General features: G+C 42.2%; 2 protein-coding genes across 7 annotated transcripts in view; both read left to right on the forward strand.

The window, feature by feature from the left end:
• Positions 1–4,562, forward strand: part of ikbkb.L (inhibitor of kappa light polypeptide gene enhancer in B-cells, kinase beta L homeolog) — a 30,948-nt gene extending 26,386 nt beyond the window's left edge. Inside the window, 3 exon segments of the mRNA NM_001091656.1 lie at positions 182–312; positions 857–947; positions 3,763–4,562. Coding sequence (NP_001085125.1) covers positions 182–312; positions 857–947; positions 3,763–3,831 — 291 coding nt within the window. The 3' untranslated portion in view covers positions 3,832–4,562.
• A 2,344-nt stretch (positions 4,563–6,906) lies between these two features.
• On the forward strand, positions 6,907–16,359 carry vdac3.L (voltage-dependent anion channel 3 L homeolog). Of its 6 annotated transcripts, none has more exons than XM_018250908.2 (10): positions 6,907–6,931; positions 8,726–8,797; positions 10,881–10,930; positions 11,031–11,033; positions 11,387–11,539; positions 11,621–11,673; positions 12,742–12,969; positions 14,207–14,357; positions 15,738–15,795; positions 15,900–16,359. In XM_018250908.2, exons 2-10 carry the CDS (start codon positions 8,731–8,733, stop codon positions 15,989–15,991), a joined length of 855 nt encoding a protein of 284 aa, XP_018106397.1. In that variant the 5' UTR covers positions 6,907–6,931; positions 8,726–8,730; the 3' UTR covers positions 15,992–16,359. The 6 variants fall into 6 exon arrangements, with proteins under 6 accessions (XP_018106397.1, XP_041443027.1, XP_018106393.1 ...); XM_018250904.2 differs by lacking the exon at positions 6,907–6,931 and adding an exon at positions 6,957–7,077; XM_018250906.2 differs by lacking the exon at positions 6,907–6,931 and adding an exon at positions 6,959–7,046.
• Positions 16,360–16,848: the final 489 nt, after the last annotated feature.

Below are 16,848 nucleotides of genomic sequence, written 5' to 3' on the forward strand. Positions count from 1 at the left end.
GCAATATCTTTTTATAGAGACTTACATTAAAGGGTAAAGTTTTCCTTTAAACCAGCAGCTGGCTGAAAATAGCCAATCACTGATTGGTTGATTTGGGTTACTGCCCATGGGAACTGTGCCCAATGTTTCTAAATCAGCCTCACTGTTATTAATGCACCCAATGCCTTACTGATCCCCACAGAGCAAAGTCCGCGGCCCTGTGAGTGGTAGCCCAGATAGCTTGGGCACATCTCGAATGCCTGGCCCCAGCCAACTGCTTTCCCAGCCTCCTGTCCTCTCCGTCAGCCTAGCCCAAGAGTATGTGAAGAAAAGGTGAGTAAAACCAATGGGTGTACAGAAGAGATGGAAGATGATGGAAACTAAGGTGGGGATGAATTAAACATATAGAGGAGAAGAGAAAGAGACAAGAAACGAGATGGAATTGGAAATTAACAAATGCATTACAGAACAGTGGAAGGATAATTTAAATTGCAAAATGGATCTTGTATTTCTGTTTAAGTGTTTTATAATTTTTTTATATCACCAGAAACATAGGGTCACTATGCCCTCCGATTTCTCTGCTGAACTGTACGTTAATATTCAAAAAAGCTAAATTGATTGTTGCGGCATATTCTGGATATTGTTGAGCAAGTTGGACCTTGTTCACTAGCAAAAAAACTCTATATTCCTATATAATATTCAGTAGGCAAGCATTCAGCGATGTATTACAGTATACAGGAAATAGACAGGTATGATTTGTAGCAGGATACTGTGTGCTTTTTCCTTCGGGGAGAGCAGGAAGAGTTCACTGTTGTGTTAATTAAATGGAGACCTGGTCTGTCACAATAAAACACGTTTATTATTGGTTTCTTCACAGTGAAGATCTTCGGTCGGAATCTTTGAATCTGTGTAGCCAACTGGAATCTTCAATGAGGAGCTTTATGAAGGAACAAGATGGTAGTCTAATGGTAAGTGCGGAGCATGCTCCCCTTTGTATGTATGTATGTATGTATGTATACTGTATATGTATGTATGTATATTTTTATTTGTAAAGCGCTCCTCGAGGGCAAAGCCCTGTACAGCAAAACAATAAATTAGTAGTAACAAACAAAGGGTCATTGGAATAAAAAGTAACAATAAGTGCATTATTAGAATACAATTCACATAAATATAAAATATAATTACAATGCAGATTAAGTGCTCATTGTCAAGGAAACAAAAGGCTAGAGGACCCGACCCCATAGGGCTTACAGTCTAAATGGGAGGGTAACATACAGACACAATTCAGAGGGGTATTAAGGTGCTTTGGGTTACAGTTTGTTACACTGTTATATAAGTGCCAGTTCAGGTTTTATCCAGGTGCTCCCAGATTTAGTCTTTGAGTTTTGTTTAAAAACACTGAAGGAGGATTCTCTCCTGAGAGATTCAGGAATGGCATTCCAAATATAAGGAGTCGCAAGAGAGAAGGGTTTGATACGGGAAACAGCAGTAGTAGTGGGGGGTACAACCAAGCGGTTTCCTTTCTCTGCTTCCTTCCACAATAAACCAACTGTCTATTGATTTACTGCAGTGTCTCATCAGTATATTTCCTCTTCGTACCATTGTCAGCCCTTTCTTCTTCTCCAGTTTCTCCTTTCTCATCCAGTGTCTCCTGTACCTCTGATACATAAGGCAGGACCTATGGTTCAGTTTATAAAGCCAGAGAGTAGTTTTTATTAGGGATGCACTGAATCCAGGATTTGGGTCGGGATTCTGCCTTTTTCAGATTTGTCCAAATACTTGTGCCTGGCCGAATACCAAACCAAATTTAATTTTCATATGCAAATAGGGGAAGGGAAATCACGTAACTTTTTGTCACAAATCAAAATGGGTTTTTTTTTACACTTTTTCCCTGCCCGTCCCTTTTGCTTCAGTATTCGGTTGAATCTCTCATGAAGGATTCGGGGATACGGCCGATTCACCAATAGCGGATTCACTAATTTTATACTTTTAGAATACTTTTCATTTTAAGCTTGTCGGGTTGTTGTTTGATCATGAGACTGAAGCGGTGGATTGAGAAGTGGGTCAGCCATGTTGTACCTGTACGGTGAGGCAGCTCATTCTATAGACGTTACTGGTGCTACACCAACATAGGAGGTGCTATTAGTTCACATAGCTCTGGGTGTGTATATAGAAAAAAGCTGCCAATCACTATATTGCCAGTGCTCTTCAGACTTATTCAGTTCAAGTCTCTGTCCGAGGCTCAATATTTTGTCATAGTCTTCTTTAACCCAATACCAATGCTTTAATTAACCTTCAGGATGGGCTTCCAGTTGTATGTAGACTATAAATAGGCATTTTACCCAAATATCCCTTGGGCTGGGCCCCACAACCAAAGTTCTGAGCCCCTGGGGGGGAGGCAGCCCTAAACTTTACAGATCACGGCATTAGGGTCCTGCTTTGTGGCGCCGGTGCCTGTGACCAGTAATCTTATTAAAGGGGTTGTTCACCTTAGAGTTAACCTTTAGTATGATGCAGCGAATGATATTCTGAGACAATTTGCAATTGGTTTTCATTTTTTATTATTTGTGGTTTTAGCTTTTTATTCAGCAGCTCTTCAATTTGTATATTAAGCAATCTGGTTGCTAGGGTCCAAGTGACCCTAGCAACCATGCACTGATTTGAATAAGAGACTGGAATATGAGTAGGAGAGGCCTGAATAGAAAGATGAGAAATAAAAAGTAGCAACAACAATACATGTGTAGCCTTACAGAGCATTTGTTTTTAGATGGGGTCAGTGACCCCCAGCTGGAAAAAGTTAAAGAAAAAGGCAAATAATTAAAAAAAAAATTGGCCATTCTAGGTTAACTTAAAGGGGTTGTTCAACTTCCAAACACTTTTTTCAATTCAGTTATTTTTAGATTGTTCCCCAGAAATAAAGTTTTTTTTCACTTAGTTTCCATTATTTATTATTTACTGGTTTTCCAAAATCTAAGTTTAAAGTTGAATGTTCGTGTCTCTGGTGTTTGAGTCTGGCAGCTCAGTAATTCAGGTGCAGACTCTGAACTGTTACAATTTTGCAACATTTAGTGGATCCATTTCTCAGCAGCAGTGAGGGGCGAATTTATTCGCCAGGTGCGTATTCGCTGGGAATTTGTATGTTTTGCAGCTGGTGAATAAAGTCGCGAATTTGCAGTGAAAATTCTCTTGCAAAAATTTGCCTGCGCCAGAAAAATATATGGCTTTGCAGTTTCGCAAATTTTGCGGGAAATTCACAAAGTTCGCCCATCACTACTCGGCAGAATCTGAGTATTAGCAACTATTGTATCAATTCTAACAGCTGCCTTTAATGAAATTCAGGGATTCTGCTCAGCAGGGACAAAGATAAGAAATGTATCAACTAAATGTATCAATTTAGACTAGTTTACAGGGTCGGCGACCCCCCTCCCAGGGCTGCTTCAGAAAGTGAAAAATGACACTTTACACTTCAATATTAGAAAAACTGTGACACATAGAAAATAGGAAATTTTTTTATTTCTGGTGATCTATCTGAAAACAACTAGTTGTTTGAAGGTGAACCACCCCTTTAAGCCGCATCGAGGTCACTGGGCCTTATTTGGCCTCTATAATACATGTTAATAAAAATATTAATAATAATAATAATATGTGCACTACTATTAGTAGTCCATGTGTAGTAGTCCATGTGTCCGAGAAGGCAAATTGAAAATTGCACCGCTCATAAAACCAGATAAACTACGAGACATTCCTCATTGACTCCTGTTTATTCATCTTTCTTCTATAAAGTCTTTAGATTGGTCGTGGCTGTTGCAGCAAGAGGAAGAGTCGGGCGCATCTCCCATCACAACCTCGTGAGACACAGAAACGGCAGATGTACTCGGCAGACATTGGAACTGTGCCTTTAAATCATATATCTCTAGGATTTGTACAGAAAACACACTTGATCATACCAACCATTCTCTTGTCCTTTGTCTAGGGATGCAACGAATCCAGGATTCGGTTTGGGATTCGGCCTATTTCAGCAGGATTCGGATTCGGGCAAATCCTTCTGCCCGGACAAACCGAATACTAAAAATTAGGGGTGGGGAGGAAAATCACATGACTTTTTGTCACTAAAAAGAAAGTAAAAATGTTTCCCCTTCCCACCCCTAATTTGCATATGTAAATTGGGGCGGGGAGGGAAATCTTGTGACTTTTGTCACAAAACAAGGAATAATTGCATATGCAAATTAAGATTCGGTTCGGTATTCGACTGAATATTTCGTGAAGGATTCTGGGGTTCGTCCGAATCCAAAATATTGGATTTGGTGCATCCCTACCTTTGTCACAGACAGTTACAGTTATATTAAACATCTAATCAGCCGAATTCTGAGGCCTCATACAAATAACCTCGTGTGCAGCTCCTGAGTTTCGAATCGCGGGGGGACATTACAGACAAGATCAGGGAAAAAATTGCAGGGTAGGATTGTAACATAATATGTTTTATATATCCACTTATCAGAGTTTATTCATATGTTTAACTTTTATACATGCCCAAACATTTAAAACAAAACAGTTTGCCTGTGAATAAATAAGCTTTTATCAAACCATCTGCTTTTTGTTGTCATGTCTAATGAATAAAATGGTCTGTTCAGTTATTATCCTTTACTTATGTTGTCATGTTGTGCAGAGCTTTGCTGCATTGGAGCTGACACTCTAATTTCCCTGTCATAGTCACGCAGAACTAAGGGCAGTTTTGTCTGCAGACATCTAGAGTCACATTTATCAAGGGTCGAATTTCAAATTCACGTTGTGAGTTTTTTTAAAACTCCCATAAACTCAAAATTCGACCAAGCGAAATTTTTTTCTAAAAATCATATTTTTTAAACGCTGAGTGAATAGGAGCGATCCGAAAACTCGATCTGAATTTCAAAAACCCCGATTGTCAGGAAGGCTGCAAACCGCTCCCTGTACGTCTCCCATTGACGTAACAGCAATTCGGCAGGTTTTAGGCGGGGAATAATCTAATTTGAGTTCTTAAAGGGCCAGAGTATGATAACATACCTCCCAACATTTTGGAAGTAAAAAGAGGGACAACATTTTTTTGCCATGTAGTGTGGCACATTTTTTTTGCATCACACCGATTTTTGTGGCCACGCCCCCAAATTACCATGTTCACTTGACCAAATTTGGCAGGTTAGAAAATGTAGAAAATATTTCTCCTTATCTAAACTTTTGAAATGACTTCTTTTCTTATCTCAAAATTGTTACAGTTAGCAGCATTGTTCATGAGAGATGTACCATGAGCAGGGCCGCCATCAGAGGGGGACAGAGGGGACAAGTGGCTCGGGCATGAAGGGGGGCCTGGCAGTACTGCAGTTTAGAAAGAGCCGGGCCCCCCTTCATGCCCGGGCCACTTGTCCCCTCTGATGGCGGCCCTGCTCATGGTACATCTCTCATGAACAATGCTGCTAACTGCACAGGTCACATACATAAAGGTTCTAATGGGGAGTCCACCTTACATAGTCATCCATGCAATGTCCTTGTTCATCAGCCTGTCTGAAGGAACATTCCCCCATACTGGGGTCAGAGTTGGTTGAGTTTTTCCTGACTCGCACATTACACTGCTACAGATCACTTGGGGTTACATTTTGCCATGATGTTGCGCTACAGATCACTTGGGAGACATTTTGGAATGATGTTATGGTACAGAATACCTTGGGTGACAGTTGGAAATGATGTCATGCTACAGATCACTTGGGTGACAGTTAGAAATTATGTCATGCTACAGATCACTAGGGCTGACATTTTGGAATGATGTTATGGTACAGAATACCTGGGGTGACAGTTAGAAATGATGTCATGCTACAGATCACTTGGGTGACAGTTGGAAATGATGTCATGCTACCAGGTCCGGACTGAGAATTAAAATAGGCCCTGACATTTCAGGTACACAGAGACCCAAACAGCCCCTACCAGCCCACTAAATACTGACTTTCTATGGCACCTTATAGCAGCCCCTCTGGCATTTGCCAGAACCCACAGATTGCCAGTCCGGGCCTGCATGCTACAGATCACTTGGGCTGACATTTTGGAATGATGTCATGGTACAGAATACAATGGGGTGACAGTTGCAAATGATGTCATGCTACAGATCACTTGGGTGACAGTTAGAAATGATGTCATGCTACAGATCACTTGGGGTGACATTTTGGAATGATGTCATGGTACAGAATACCCGGGGTGACACTGACAGTTAGAAATGATGTCATGCTACAGATCACTTGGGGTGACATTTTGGAATGATGTCATGGTACAGAATACCTGGGGTGACACTGACAGAAATGATGTTATGCTATAGATCACATGGGGTGGTAGTTAGAAATGATGTCATGGGTGAAGTTCTGGTATGATGTCGTGTGAAACTGACGTATGATTGGGGTAAGAGGGCACGTGACCTGGGCTCCAGCAGGGTTGCCTCTATATCTGAATGAACATACTTTCCATACTGAAGTTATAGTTCTCGTGTAATCACAACACCAGGAATTATTTCTACATCCCCTGCCCCAAGTACTTCAGGGACATCACGTTGGGGAACACCAGGATTCTGCCCTTTGCTGGGACCCCAATTTGCTAACTTAATGTATGTAACACTGTATCTCTTATGAAGGTCACTTCTATGCCAAATGGTGATGCAATCTCTCTCATATGTGCTTCAGAACAGGGCCTCGCCCATCCAGCAGTAAAAGAAATCCCTTCGTTGGGCATGCGCATTGGCGTCCTATAGTGGGTTATACAGTTTACGGCATACTACGTCAAACCGGAAGTCGCTGCCTTGAACGAATTAAGCCAGTAGAGCTTTCCTTATGGCGCCGGAAACCGCTCCTTCCTTCCCTCTTGATGATACAAACGGATACTTAGCGCTGCCCACATTCTACTGCAGCAGGACAACCAATAGGAAGAGAGCGCGAGTTCTGTAAGGCTGGGTGAGGCGGGGGCTTGCAATTGAGAGCCAATGGCAGAAGCGTAGTGTTTTTCATCCTATGGAGGGAAGGCGTGACATGTTGAGGGATTAGCGCATGCGCGGAGAGGTGAGACGCAGAGACCTTCAGCCGGGGACAGGTGACAAGTGGGAGACAAAGGGGTCGTGTGTGTGTTGGGTAATTGTGTAAATGTCGGGTTAGACTAGAGGCTGTTGTGGGAAGGAGACAGTAGAGCAGGGCGAGTGTCTATGTGTGTGAGGTGCGGACACCGGGGTGGGTAACACAGTAGTGAAACGCTATGAGAGACATGTTGTGTAGAGACACCGTGTGAGACAGTTACTGATGCAGACTGAGCTGCCAGACCAGTACGGAACGCATAGTAGGACATCCTGCAGCGAAATACATCTCCTTCCTGCGATGTCCTATGTCTTCTGAATGGCGCATCCGGTGCTTTTACCGTCACTCATCGTCCAAATCTCCGTCCTCTACCCTCCCTTCTTCCGCCCTCAGTCCTCTTCCTTTTACTCCTCTTCCCTCCGCCCTCGCTGCAGAGCCCTCCACCCTCTTTCCTCAGCGCTCCCCCCTCAGATCTCTAAACATCATTTAGAGATCCATAAGTTTCTAAAGTGCTGAGCGAGGGACGAATGAAGAGGAATGAGGGCGGAAGGCAGAGGATGGAGGGTTGAGGGCGGAGTTTGTATGACTGACGGCTGAGAAAGGAGGGTAGAGGACGGAGGCGCCTTCCTTAGAGAGACGGCAGCGCCTTCCTTAGAGAGACGGCAGCGCCTTCCTTAGAGAGCAGTAGAGGCTGTAGGTGGGTGTATTATGGGGCCACTTCTAAGGGGAAGTAAAATTACTGACTGGTTTATAGCAAGAGATGTGCAGCCTGGTGAACCCCAATAGTTGGACAAACCTGGTAACTCCCAGCATGCCCCGCAACCTTCAGTTGCCACTTGAATTCTGGAAGGATTGTAGTTCAACAGCACCAAGAGAGCCTTCTGTTGCCTATCCCTAATTTAGTAGAGAGCAGCTTGACTGCAGTAAATATGTTGTAAAATTGTGCAGCTGCTGCACTTTGTTTTTCAGCAGGAGCCCAGGCTGCACATGAGATCTGTACAAGGGCAGAGTGACATGTACTGACTGTAGGGCCGAACCCCCGAATCCTTTGTGAAAGATTAGGCCGAATACCGAACCGAATCCTAATTTGCATGTGCAAATTAGAATTCGGTTCGGGCTGGCAGAAGGAATCCTGGATTCGGTGCATCCCTAACTGACAGGAACCAGTTTAGCAGGTTAAAGGGCCACAACAAAGTAATGTAAGGAATGGGCCTCTTGCTGAAAGGTTATTCTCATTCCAGAGATCAATCACACAGTGACGATTGTTGTGTAGCTGCTGCTGCTGCACTGTCAGGCATATTGTATAATATTTATTAAAGGGCCTTCACTCAAGGACTACAACACAGTGATTTGTACTAAGCAACGGCAGCAATTCAGGGGCACATGGGGGTTATATTATGGCTGGGAAATAATTGTGATCCTTATTTACATATTTTTGTATTGGGTGTTTTTGGGATTTTCTGGATGGGGTTTATATTGATTTGTGGGAGTAAGAGGAGTTCTAAGGAGGTGGGCAGTGGGAGGGACACAAGCAGTCATTGTATAGTGCAGTAGGACCTGTTAAAAAGAAAATCATGTGAGATAGTGGGGTGATTGGGTTGAGATTAAATGGGGAGACTGAGGACAATTCTGGGTGGATATGTTATGTGTAAATATTATCTCCTCCGCAGTAAACATGGCCGTGCCACCTACATACGCAGACCTGGGCAAATCCGCCCGAGATGTTTTTAATAAAGGATATGGTGAGTAGGGACTTCTATTTGACATTAACTTACATTTGTTTCTCAAACAAGAATTTACAGTGCATGGCTCCAAAACATGTATTGCCTCTACCTGACATTGCTACATGGACCAGTATCTTAAAGGTGTTTAAGGCTCTATATGTAAGTTATACAGCGGCCTGCGCTGTCCTGCCAACAAGTGCTTATCACCAGGACACTTGTGCAGGTGCAACAGTCAGTACATTCTAGTGACCCATCTGTGGGCTTTAGAAGCAGTGACTTGAGAAAGGCAATAAAACCTCTCTTATTAAATTACATATTAACACACTTTCCTATAAACTGAGATGCAGAAAAGCACTATTGTATAAATGGGATTTACACCGGGAATGATCCTATAACCTGAGATACAGACAGAGAAAAGTCCTATTGTATAAATGGGATATACACCGGGGATCCCTCCTATAAACTGAGATACAGACCAGAGAAAAGTCCTATTGTATAAATGGGATATACACTGATCATCCCTCCTATAAACTGAGATACAGACCAGAGATAAGTCCTATTGTATAAATGGGATATACACCGGGGATCCCTCCTATAAACTGAGATACAGACCAGAGAAAAGTCCTATTGTATAAATGGGATATACACTGATCATCCCTCCTATAAACTGAGATACAGACCAGAGATAAGTCCTATTGTATAAATGGGATATACACCGGGGATCCCTCCTATAAACTGAGATACAGACCAGAGAAAAGTCCTATTGTATAAATGGGATATACACTGATCATCCCTCCTATAAACTGAGATACAGACCAGAGAAAAGCCCTATTGTATAAATGTGATATACACTGGGGATCCCTCCTATAAACTGAGATACAGACCAGAGAAAAGTCCTACTGTATAAATGGGATATACACTGATCATCCCTCCTATAAACTGAGATACAGACCAGAGAAAAGTCCTATTGTATAAATGGGATTTACACCGGGAATGATCCTATAACCTGAGATACAGACAGAGAAAAGTCCTATTGTATAAATGGGATATACACCGGGGATCCCTCCTATAAACTGAGATACAGACCAGAGAAAAGTCCTACTGTATAAATGGGATATACACTGATCATCCCTCCTATAAACTGAGATACAGACCAGAGAAAAGTCCTATTGTATAAATGGGATTTACACCGGGAATGATCCTATAACCTGAGATACAGACAGAGAAAAGTCCTATTGTATAAATGGGATATACACCGGGGATCCCTCCTATAAACTGAGATACAGACCAGAGAAAAGTCCTATTGTATAAATGGGATAGACACTGATCATCCCTCCTATAAACTGAGATACAGACCAGAGAAAAGCCCTATTGTATAAATGGGATATACACCGGGGATCCCTCCTATAAACTGAGATACAGACCAGAGAAAAGCCCTATTGTATAAATGGGATATACACCGGGGATCCCTCCTACAAACTGAGATACAGACCAGAGAAAAGCCCTATTGTATAAATGTGATATACACCGGGGATCCCTCCTACAAACTGAGATACAGACCAGAGAAAAGCCCTATTGTATAAATGGGATATACACCGGGGATCCCTCATATAAACTGAGATACAGACCAGAGAAAAGGCCTATTGTATAAATGGGATATACACCGGGATCCCTCCTATAAACTGAGATACAGACCAGAGGAAAGCCCTATTGTATAAATGGGAAATACACCGGGGATCCCTCCTACAAACTGAGATACAGACCAGAGAAAAGCCCTATTGTATAAATGTGATATACACCGGGGATCCCTCCTATAAACTGAGATACAGACCAGAGAAAAGCCTATTGTATAAATGTGATATACACCGGGGATCCCTCCTATAAACTGAGATACAGACCAGAGAAAAGCCCTATTGTATAAATGGGATATACACCGGGGATCTCTCCTATACACTGAGATACAGACCAGAGAACCCTATTGTATAAATGGGATATACACCGGGGATCCCTCCTATAAACTGAGATACAGACCAGAGAATATGCCAGTATGTAAGCATTCTCTGCTACAGGAACATAATACAGTGTAATTATCTGACTCTAGGATTTGGCCTGGTGAAGCTGGAGGTCAAGACCAAGTCCTCCAGTGGGGTGGTAAGTAAGATACAAGTTGTTATTTCTGTACTTCCTGTATTTGCATTCATTGTAATTTGCTTGTTTGCTCCTTTTCCATGCGGCACTGGAAACCCTATAGATGGTAAGGAAATCAGATCGTAATGTCATTTTATTAGCAAGCCAATACTAGAAGCCCATGATGTGGCTTATTTATGGAAAGTCCACCCACTGTATGACTTGGGTGATCTGAAGTATTGGCAATGGAAGTGGCTTCAGCTGGTACTCTGCCTACAACTCTTCTGTTACTAGACAAGCTCATTATCTATGCATACAATCTGACCAGTCACACGCCTGTAAAATATACTGAGATGAGGGCTATAAATAGATTAATTAAACCAATAAATAATCCTGTTATGTTTTGAATACAAACATTTCTGACACGACATAGCAGTGCATGTGTGACGCTAACATGGGATATTGGGGGGGTAATTTCAGGAGTTCACAAGCAGCGGCTCATCCAACACCGACACCGGGAAAGCATCCGGAAACCTAGAGACAAAATACAAGATGAAAGAGACTGGACTCACCTTCACCCAGAAATGGAACACGGACAACACCCTGGGGACTGAAGTGGCCCTGGAAGATAAGGTGAGACTCCTGCAGTCATTAGCTGTTTCCAGTTGTCTAATGTCTTATTCTGACTGTCTGTCTTTTTTTCTCTCCATGCAGTTGGCAAAGGGTTTGAAGCTCTCACTGGACACTACGTTTGTGCCCAATACGGGGTAGGTCACCACCTTCTCTGTGCCTGTATCCTTTACCTGATCCACATCCAACTTTATTATAATAGCCTTCTTTTGGTACTATGTCTCATTCCCATCATCTCTCCCTTTAAAGGGGAACTATTGCGAAAATGAACATGTAATATACGCTTCAGCATACTGAAATAAAAAACTTTCTAAATATAACCAATTAAATATTCTGCACCATTTCTGAAATAATCAAGTTCTTCTTCACTATTCCTCTCTCAGAATCTGATTCTCTTCATTCTGTCTTTATGCAGCAGTTGGGTGTCAGATAATCATTGACAGTTACATCCAATATATCTTATGGGGGGGCTCCTTTTGCCTAGAAGATGTATTAGAGCTCACTCTATTAAAATCACCAGACATCATGTCTCTCTACATGCAGGATTTGTGCAAAAGGCAGTTATTTTGTTAGATTTTGTTTGTACTGCAATCAGTTTTTTGAGTGAGCTCTAATTCATCTGCTAGGAACGAAAGCCCCCCTATAAGATATATTGGATCTAACTGTCAATAAATATCTGCCACCCAACTGCTGCATGAAGAGAGAATGAGGAGAAACAGATGCTGAGAGAGGGATAGTGAAGATAAACTTGATTATTTCAGAAATGATGCAGAATTTTTAATTGATTGTATTTAGAAAGTTTCTTATTTCAGTATGATGACACTTATATTAAATTTTCATGGTCGCGATAGTTCCCCTTTAAGGTGGCCATAAATGCTACAATTACAATCGAGAATCTAGATCTAGAACCGTCAGATATACAGGAAGAAACAATAGAATTCTACCTGACGATTCAGCATTAACAATTGCTGATGTTCGTTGATCGACGAGCCGACCGATATCCAAGTCTTCTGCTGATATCGGTCGGCTCATCTCTCAATATACACGCATCGGATATTGTACGAAAATTAATTTCGTACTATGTTATTAGTTTGTCTACGGCCATCTTTATGATCTTTTGCTATTTGCCCAGTGCCACCCAATCTGTTTCATTGTCCTCTGTACCTTTTTTAGTCATCCTCTCACTTTCTGCCTCTCTCCCACAGTAAGAAGAGTGCTAAGCTAAAAACCTCCTACAAGAGAGACTATGCCAACTTGGGCATTGATATTGACCTGGACTTGGCTGGTCCCACCATATATGGCTGGGGGGTGCTTGGCTATCAGGGGTGGCTGGCTGGCTATCAGATGGCATTCGACACCGCTAAATCCAGACTGGCACAAAACAACTTTGCATTGGGTTATACAGCCGGAGACTTTCAGCTTCATACAAATGTGTAAGTGTGTAATTAAGTAACTTTAACAGTGTGCTTTGTACCAACTTGTAGTTTCTGCAGGCTGCTGTGTATAACACTGATGAGTACCTCTGTACACTGATAACATATGCTCTATACTGAAGTGAGTATCTCTGTACACGGTTAATGACCATGCTGCTGTTTATAATGATGCTGAGTATCTCTATACACTGATAATGACCAGGCTGCTGTGTATAATGATGCTGAGTATCTCTAGACACTGATAATGACTAGGCTGCTGTGTATAATGATGATGAGTATCTCTATACACTGATAATGACCAGTCTGCTCTGTATAATGATGCGGAGTATCTCTATACACTGATAATGACCAGGCTGCTGTGTATAATGATGCTGAGTATCTCTATACACTGATAATGACCAGGCTGCTGTGTATAATGATGCTGAGTATCTCTATACACTGATAATGACTAGGCTGCTGTGTATAATGATGCTGAGTATCTCTATACACTGATAATGACCAGGCTGCTGTGTATAATGATGCTGAGTATCTCTATACACTGATAATGACCAGGCTGCTGTTTATAATGATGCTGAGTATCTCTATACACTGATAATGACCAGGCTACTGTGTATAATGATGCTGCGTATCTCTATACATTGATAATGACCAGGCTGCTGTGTATAATGATGCTGAGTATCTCTATACACTGATGATGACTAGGCTGCTGTGTATAATGATGCTGAGTATCTCTATACACTGATGATGACCAGGCTGCTGTGTATAACGATGCTGAGTATCTCTATACACTGATAATGACTAGGCTGTTGTGTATAATGATGCTGAGTATCTCTATACACTGATAATGACCAGGCTGCTGTGTATAATGATGATGAGTATCTCTATACACTGATAATGACCAGACTGCTGTGTATAATGATGCTGAGTATCTCTATACACTGATAATGACCAGGCTGCTGTGTATAACGATGCTGAGTATCTCTATACACTGATAATGACCAGGCTGTTGTGTATAATGATGCTGAGTATCTCTATACACTGATAATGACCAGGCTGCTGTGTATAATGATGCTGAGTATCTCTATACACTGATAATGACCAGACTGCTGTGTATAATGATGCTGAGTATCTCTATACACTGATAATGACCAGGCTGCTGTGTATAAGACTCATGATACAGTGTAAGGAGACAATATGTTATGGGCAAGGTGATATGAGACTGTTGTTCCTCTTGTAGAAATGATGGCACAGAATTTGGAGGCTCAGTGTATCAGAAGGTCAGTAAGGATGTGGAGACATCAGTGAGTCTCGCTTGGAGTGCCGGCAGCAACAACACTCGTTTTGGCATTGGGGCCAAGTACCAACTGGACTCAAACACTACTATCTCTGTGAGTTGTTCCTCCCGCTTTTAACTTCTTTTAAATAAGCCTCCCCTCTGAACTTTTCTTCCTCAACTCCAAGACCCACCACTACCCCTTATAGCCTCCCCCCTGTAGCTTCTCTATTAGACATTATTCCTTTAATTCCTCTTTGCTATGAACTATTATTGGGTTATGTTTGTTTCAGTTCGTTGGCAGCCAATCAGCTTATAATGAAAATGTCTGCTACAGCCCTTGGGCCGACATATACACCCATTTATTGTGTGACACTGCGGAATATCAAATATAAGTAATTCTAAAACATCTGGACTTGCTGAGTAATCATTGAAGACTTTCACTACTTATCCGAGCAGCTTCTTCAGTTCAACTGAAGTCCATGGGAGTTGCACGATACCTTGGTAACGTCACTGAATCACCCCTCTGTGAGTTTCAGATGTCCTCTCTCTGAAGATGTGCCATTGTTATTGGATCAGTGGAAGAGTTTATATGCCAAGGACCAGGGCCAGCGTTCGAAATCACCACCTCGCCCCAAGTCCTGCCCACTCCACATCACAGTTAAAAAATCACACAGACATCAGCGCTAAATAAGACACACACACTCTCACACACACACGTACGTTATAAAAAGCTATTGGGAACCAGGATAAAAAAAAAAATTGGGGGCCCAATGAACATTATTTTAAAAAAAACATTGGTGGCAGGAGCCTATAGATATTAAAATATTACATTGGTGGCCAGGGGATTAAAAAAAAAATAAAAAACATTGGTGTTCAGAGGAAATGAACTTGTGACTTCAGGACTTCAACTTTGCCCTCTTTTGTGGCTTTGTGTCTTTTCGACCTCTTCAGTACTTCAATTTCAGCTGTTTTCGTGGCTACTGGTCTTTTCGCCGCTTCGGGACATCGGCTGCTTTTTTTGGCACTTCCGCATTTTCGCCTGTTCGGGACTTCAGAAGGAGGCGTCACGGCTTTGGCGATGTCAAGGGGGGCCCGGCTCTTTCGAAAAGTTTAGCACTGCCGGGTCCCCCTTAAGGCCCAGGCCTGGTACACTTGTGCCCCCCCTGATGGTGGCCCTGCCAAGAACTTCCCACACCAGTCAGTTGAACTGAAGAAGCTGCTCGGATGAGTAGTGAGACGTCTTCAATGATTACTCAGCAAGTCCAGTTGTTTTAGAATTACTTCTAATAGATATACCATGACCCGGATGAATGACAATCTTCATAGTCAACACTGCAGTATATGTTGTCGTTCTATGTGTTAATTATATGTCTCTCTTTCAGCTCTTTCTATTGTTTTTATCTTTATTTTACCCTTTATTATCATTCCACCGTTCTATCCCCCCCCCTACACATAACTGCTTCCCTTGTAAATGCTCTTCCTTCTTCCCTAGGCCAAAGTGAACAATGCCAGCCTGATAGGTGTGGGTTACACGCAGACTCTGAGACCCGGTGAGTTTCAGTGCCAATCACCCTATGCCCTTTCAGCACAGACTGCTGCTTTGGGTGGCCTTTATGAGAGCGCTTTGTATTAACATGCCATTTTGTTCCTCCAGGAGTGAAGCTCACCCTCTCTGCCCTCGTCAATGGAAAGAACTTTAGTGCTGGTGGCCACAAGGTGGGCCTGGGCTTCGAGCTGGAGGCCTAATAGGAAGATCTCACCAGCCCTCTATCCCACTTCCCTCCAGAGATGACCTCAAACAGACGATGGGAGACTTCCGCTGTGGAGCATAATATGTAGTGCCAACATGAAAGAAAGCAGCCTTGGAAGCTTCTAGAGTAACGTAACCCTGCTGAGAAGCAGCAGCCGAGGACAACATGGCTCCTGCATTCACACAGCACTACTCTGCTTTCTACACCTGATGCCATTCATTGGTCTTCAGAACTCTCTAAGAACTCTACATTTATGCTCTAATTCCTCTATCAACATTTCCATTGATTTTCTTAAAGGAACAGTTCAGTGTTTAAATAAAAACGTGGTAAATAGATAGGCTGTATAATATAAAAACAGTTTCTAATATAGTTAGTTAGCCAAAAATGTAATGTATAAAGGCTGGAGTGACTGGATGTGTAACATAATAGCCAGAACACTACTTCCTGCTTTGCAGTTCTCTTGGTTTCCACTGATTGGTTACCAGACAATAACCAATCAGTGACTTGAGTCATAACTGTTGCTTTTGAATCTGAGCTGAATGCTGAGGATCAATTACAAACTCACTGAACAGTTATGTCCCATGTGGCCCCCCTTCAAGTCGCTGACTAACTCAGAGTTAGAGAGCTGAAAAGCAGGAAGTAGTGTTCTGGCTATTATATTACACATCCAGTCACTCCAGCCTTCATACATTTCATTTTTGGCTAACTAACTATATTAGAATCATTTTTATTTTGCACAACCCATCTATTTACCCAGTTTTATATTTATACTGAACTGTTCCTTTAACCCTTTGCAGCCTTTTTCCAGAGGCATCTCCACACAGTTCCACATACCTGTTCCTAAAGTGTCTA

The sequence above is a fragment of the Xenopus laevis genome, chromosome 3L, assembly GCF_017654675.1.
Source record: "Xenopus laevis strain J_2021 chromosome 3L, Xenopus_laevis_v10.1, whole genome shotgun sequence".
In the NCBI taxonomy this organism is placed as follows: domain Eukaryota; kingdom Metazoa; phylum Chordata; class Amphibia; order Anura; family Pipidae; genus Xenopus; species Xenopus laevis.

Coding starts and splice junctions, on each gene's coding strand:
- vdac3.L (XM_018250904.2), top strand. CDS start 7,035: ATGCGCGGAGAGGTGAGACGCAGAGACCTTCAGCCGGGGACAG. Junction 7,078..8,725: donor AGACCTTCAGCCGGGGACAG/GTGACAAGTGGG, acceptor TCTCCTCCGCAG/TAAACATGGCCGTGCCACCT. Junction 12,970..14,206: donor TTTCAGCTTCATACAAATGT/GTAAGTGTGTAA, acceptor TTCCTCTTGTAG/AAATGATGGCACAGAATTTG.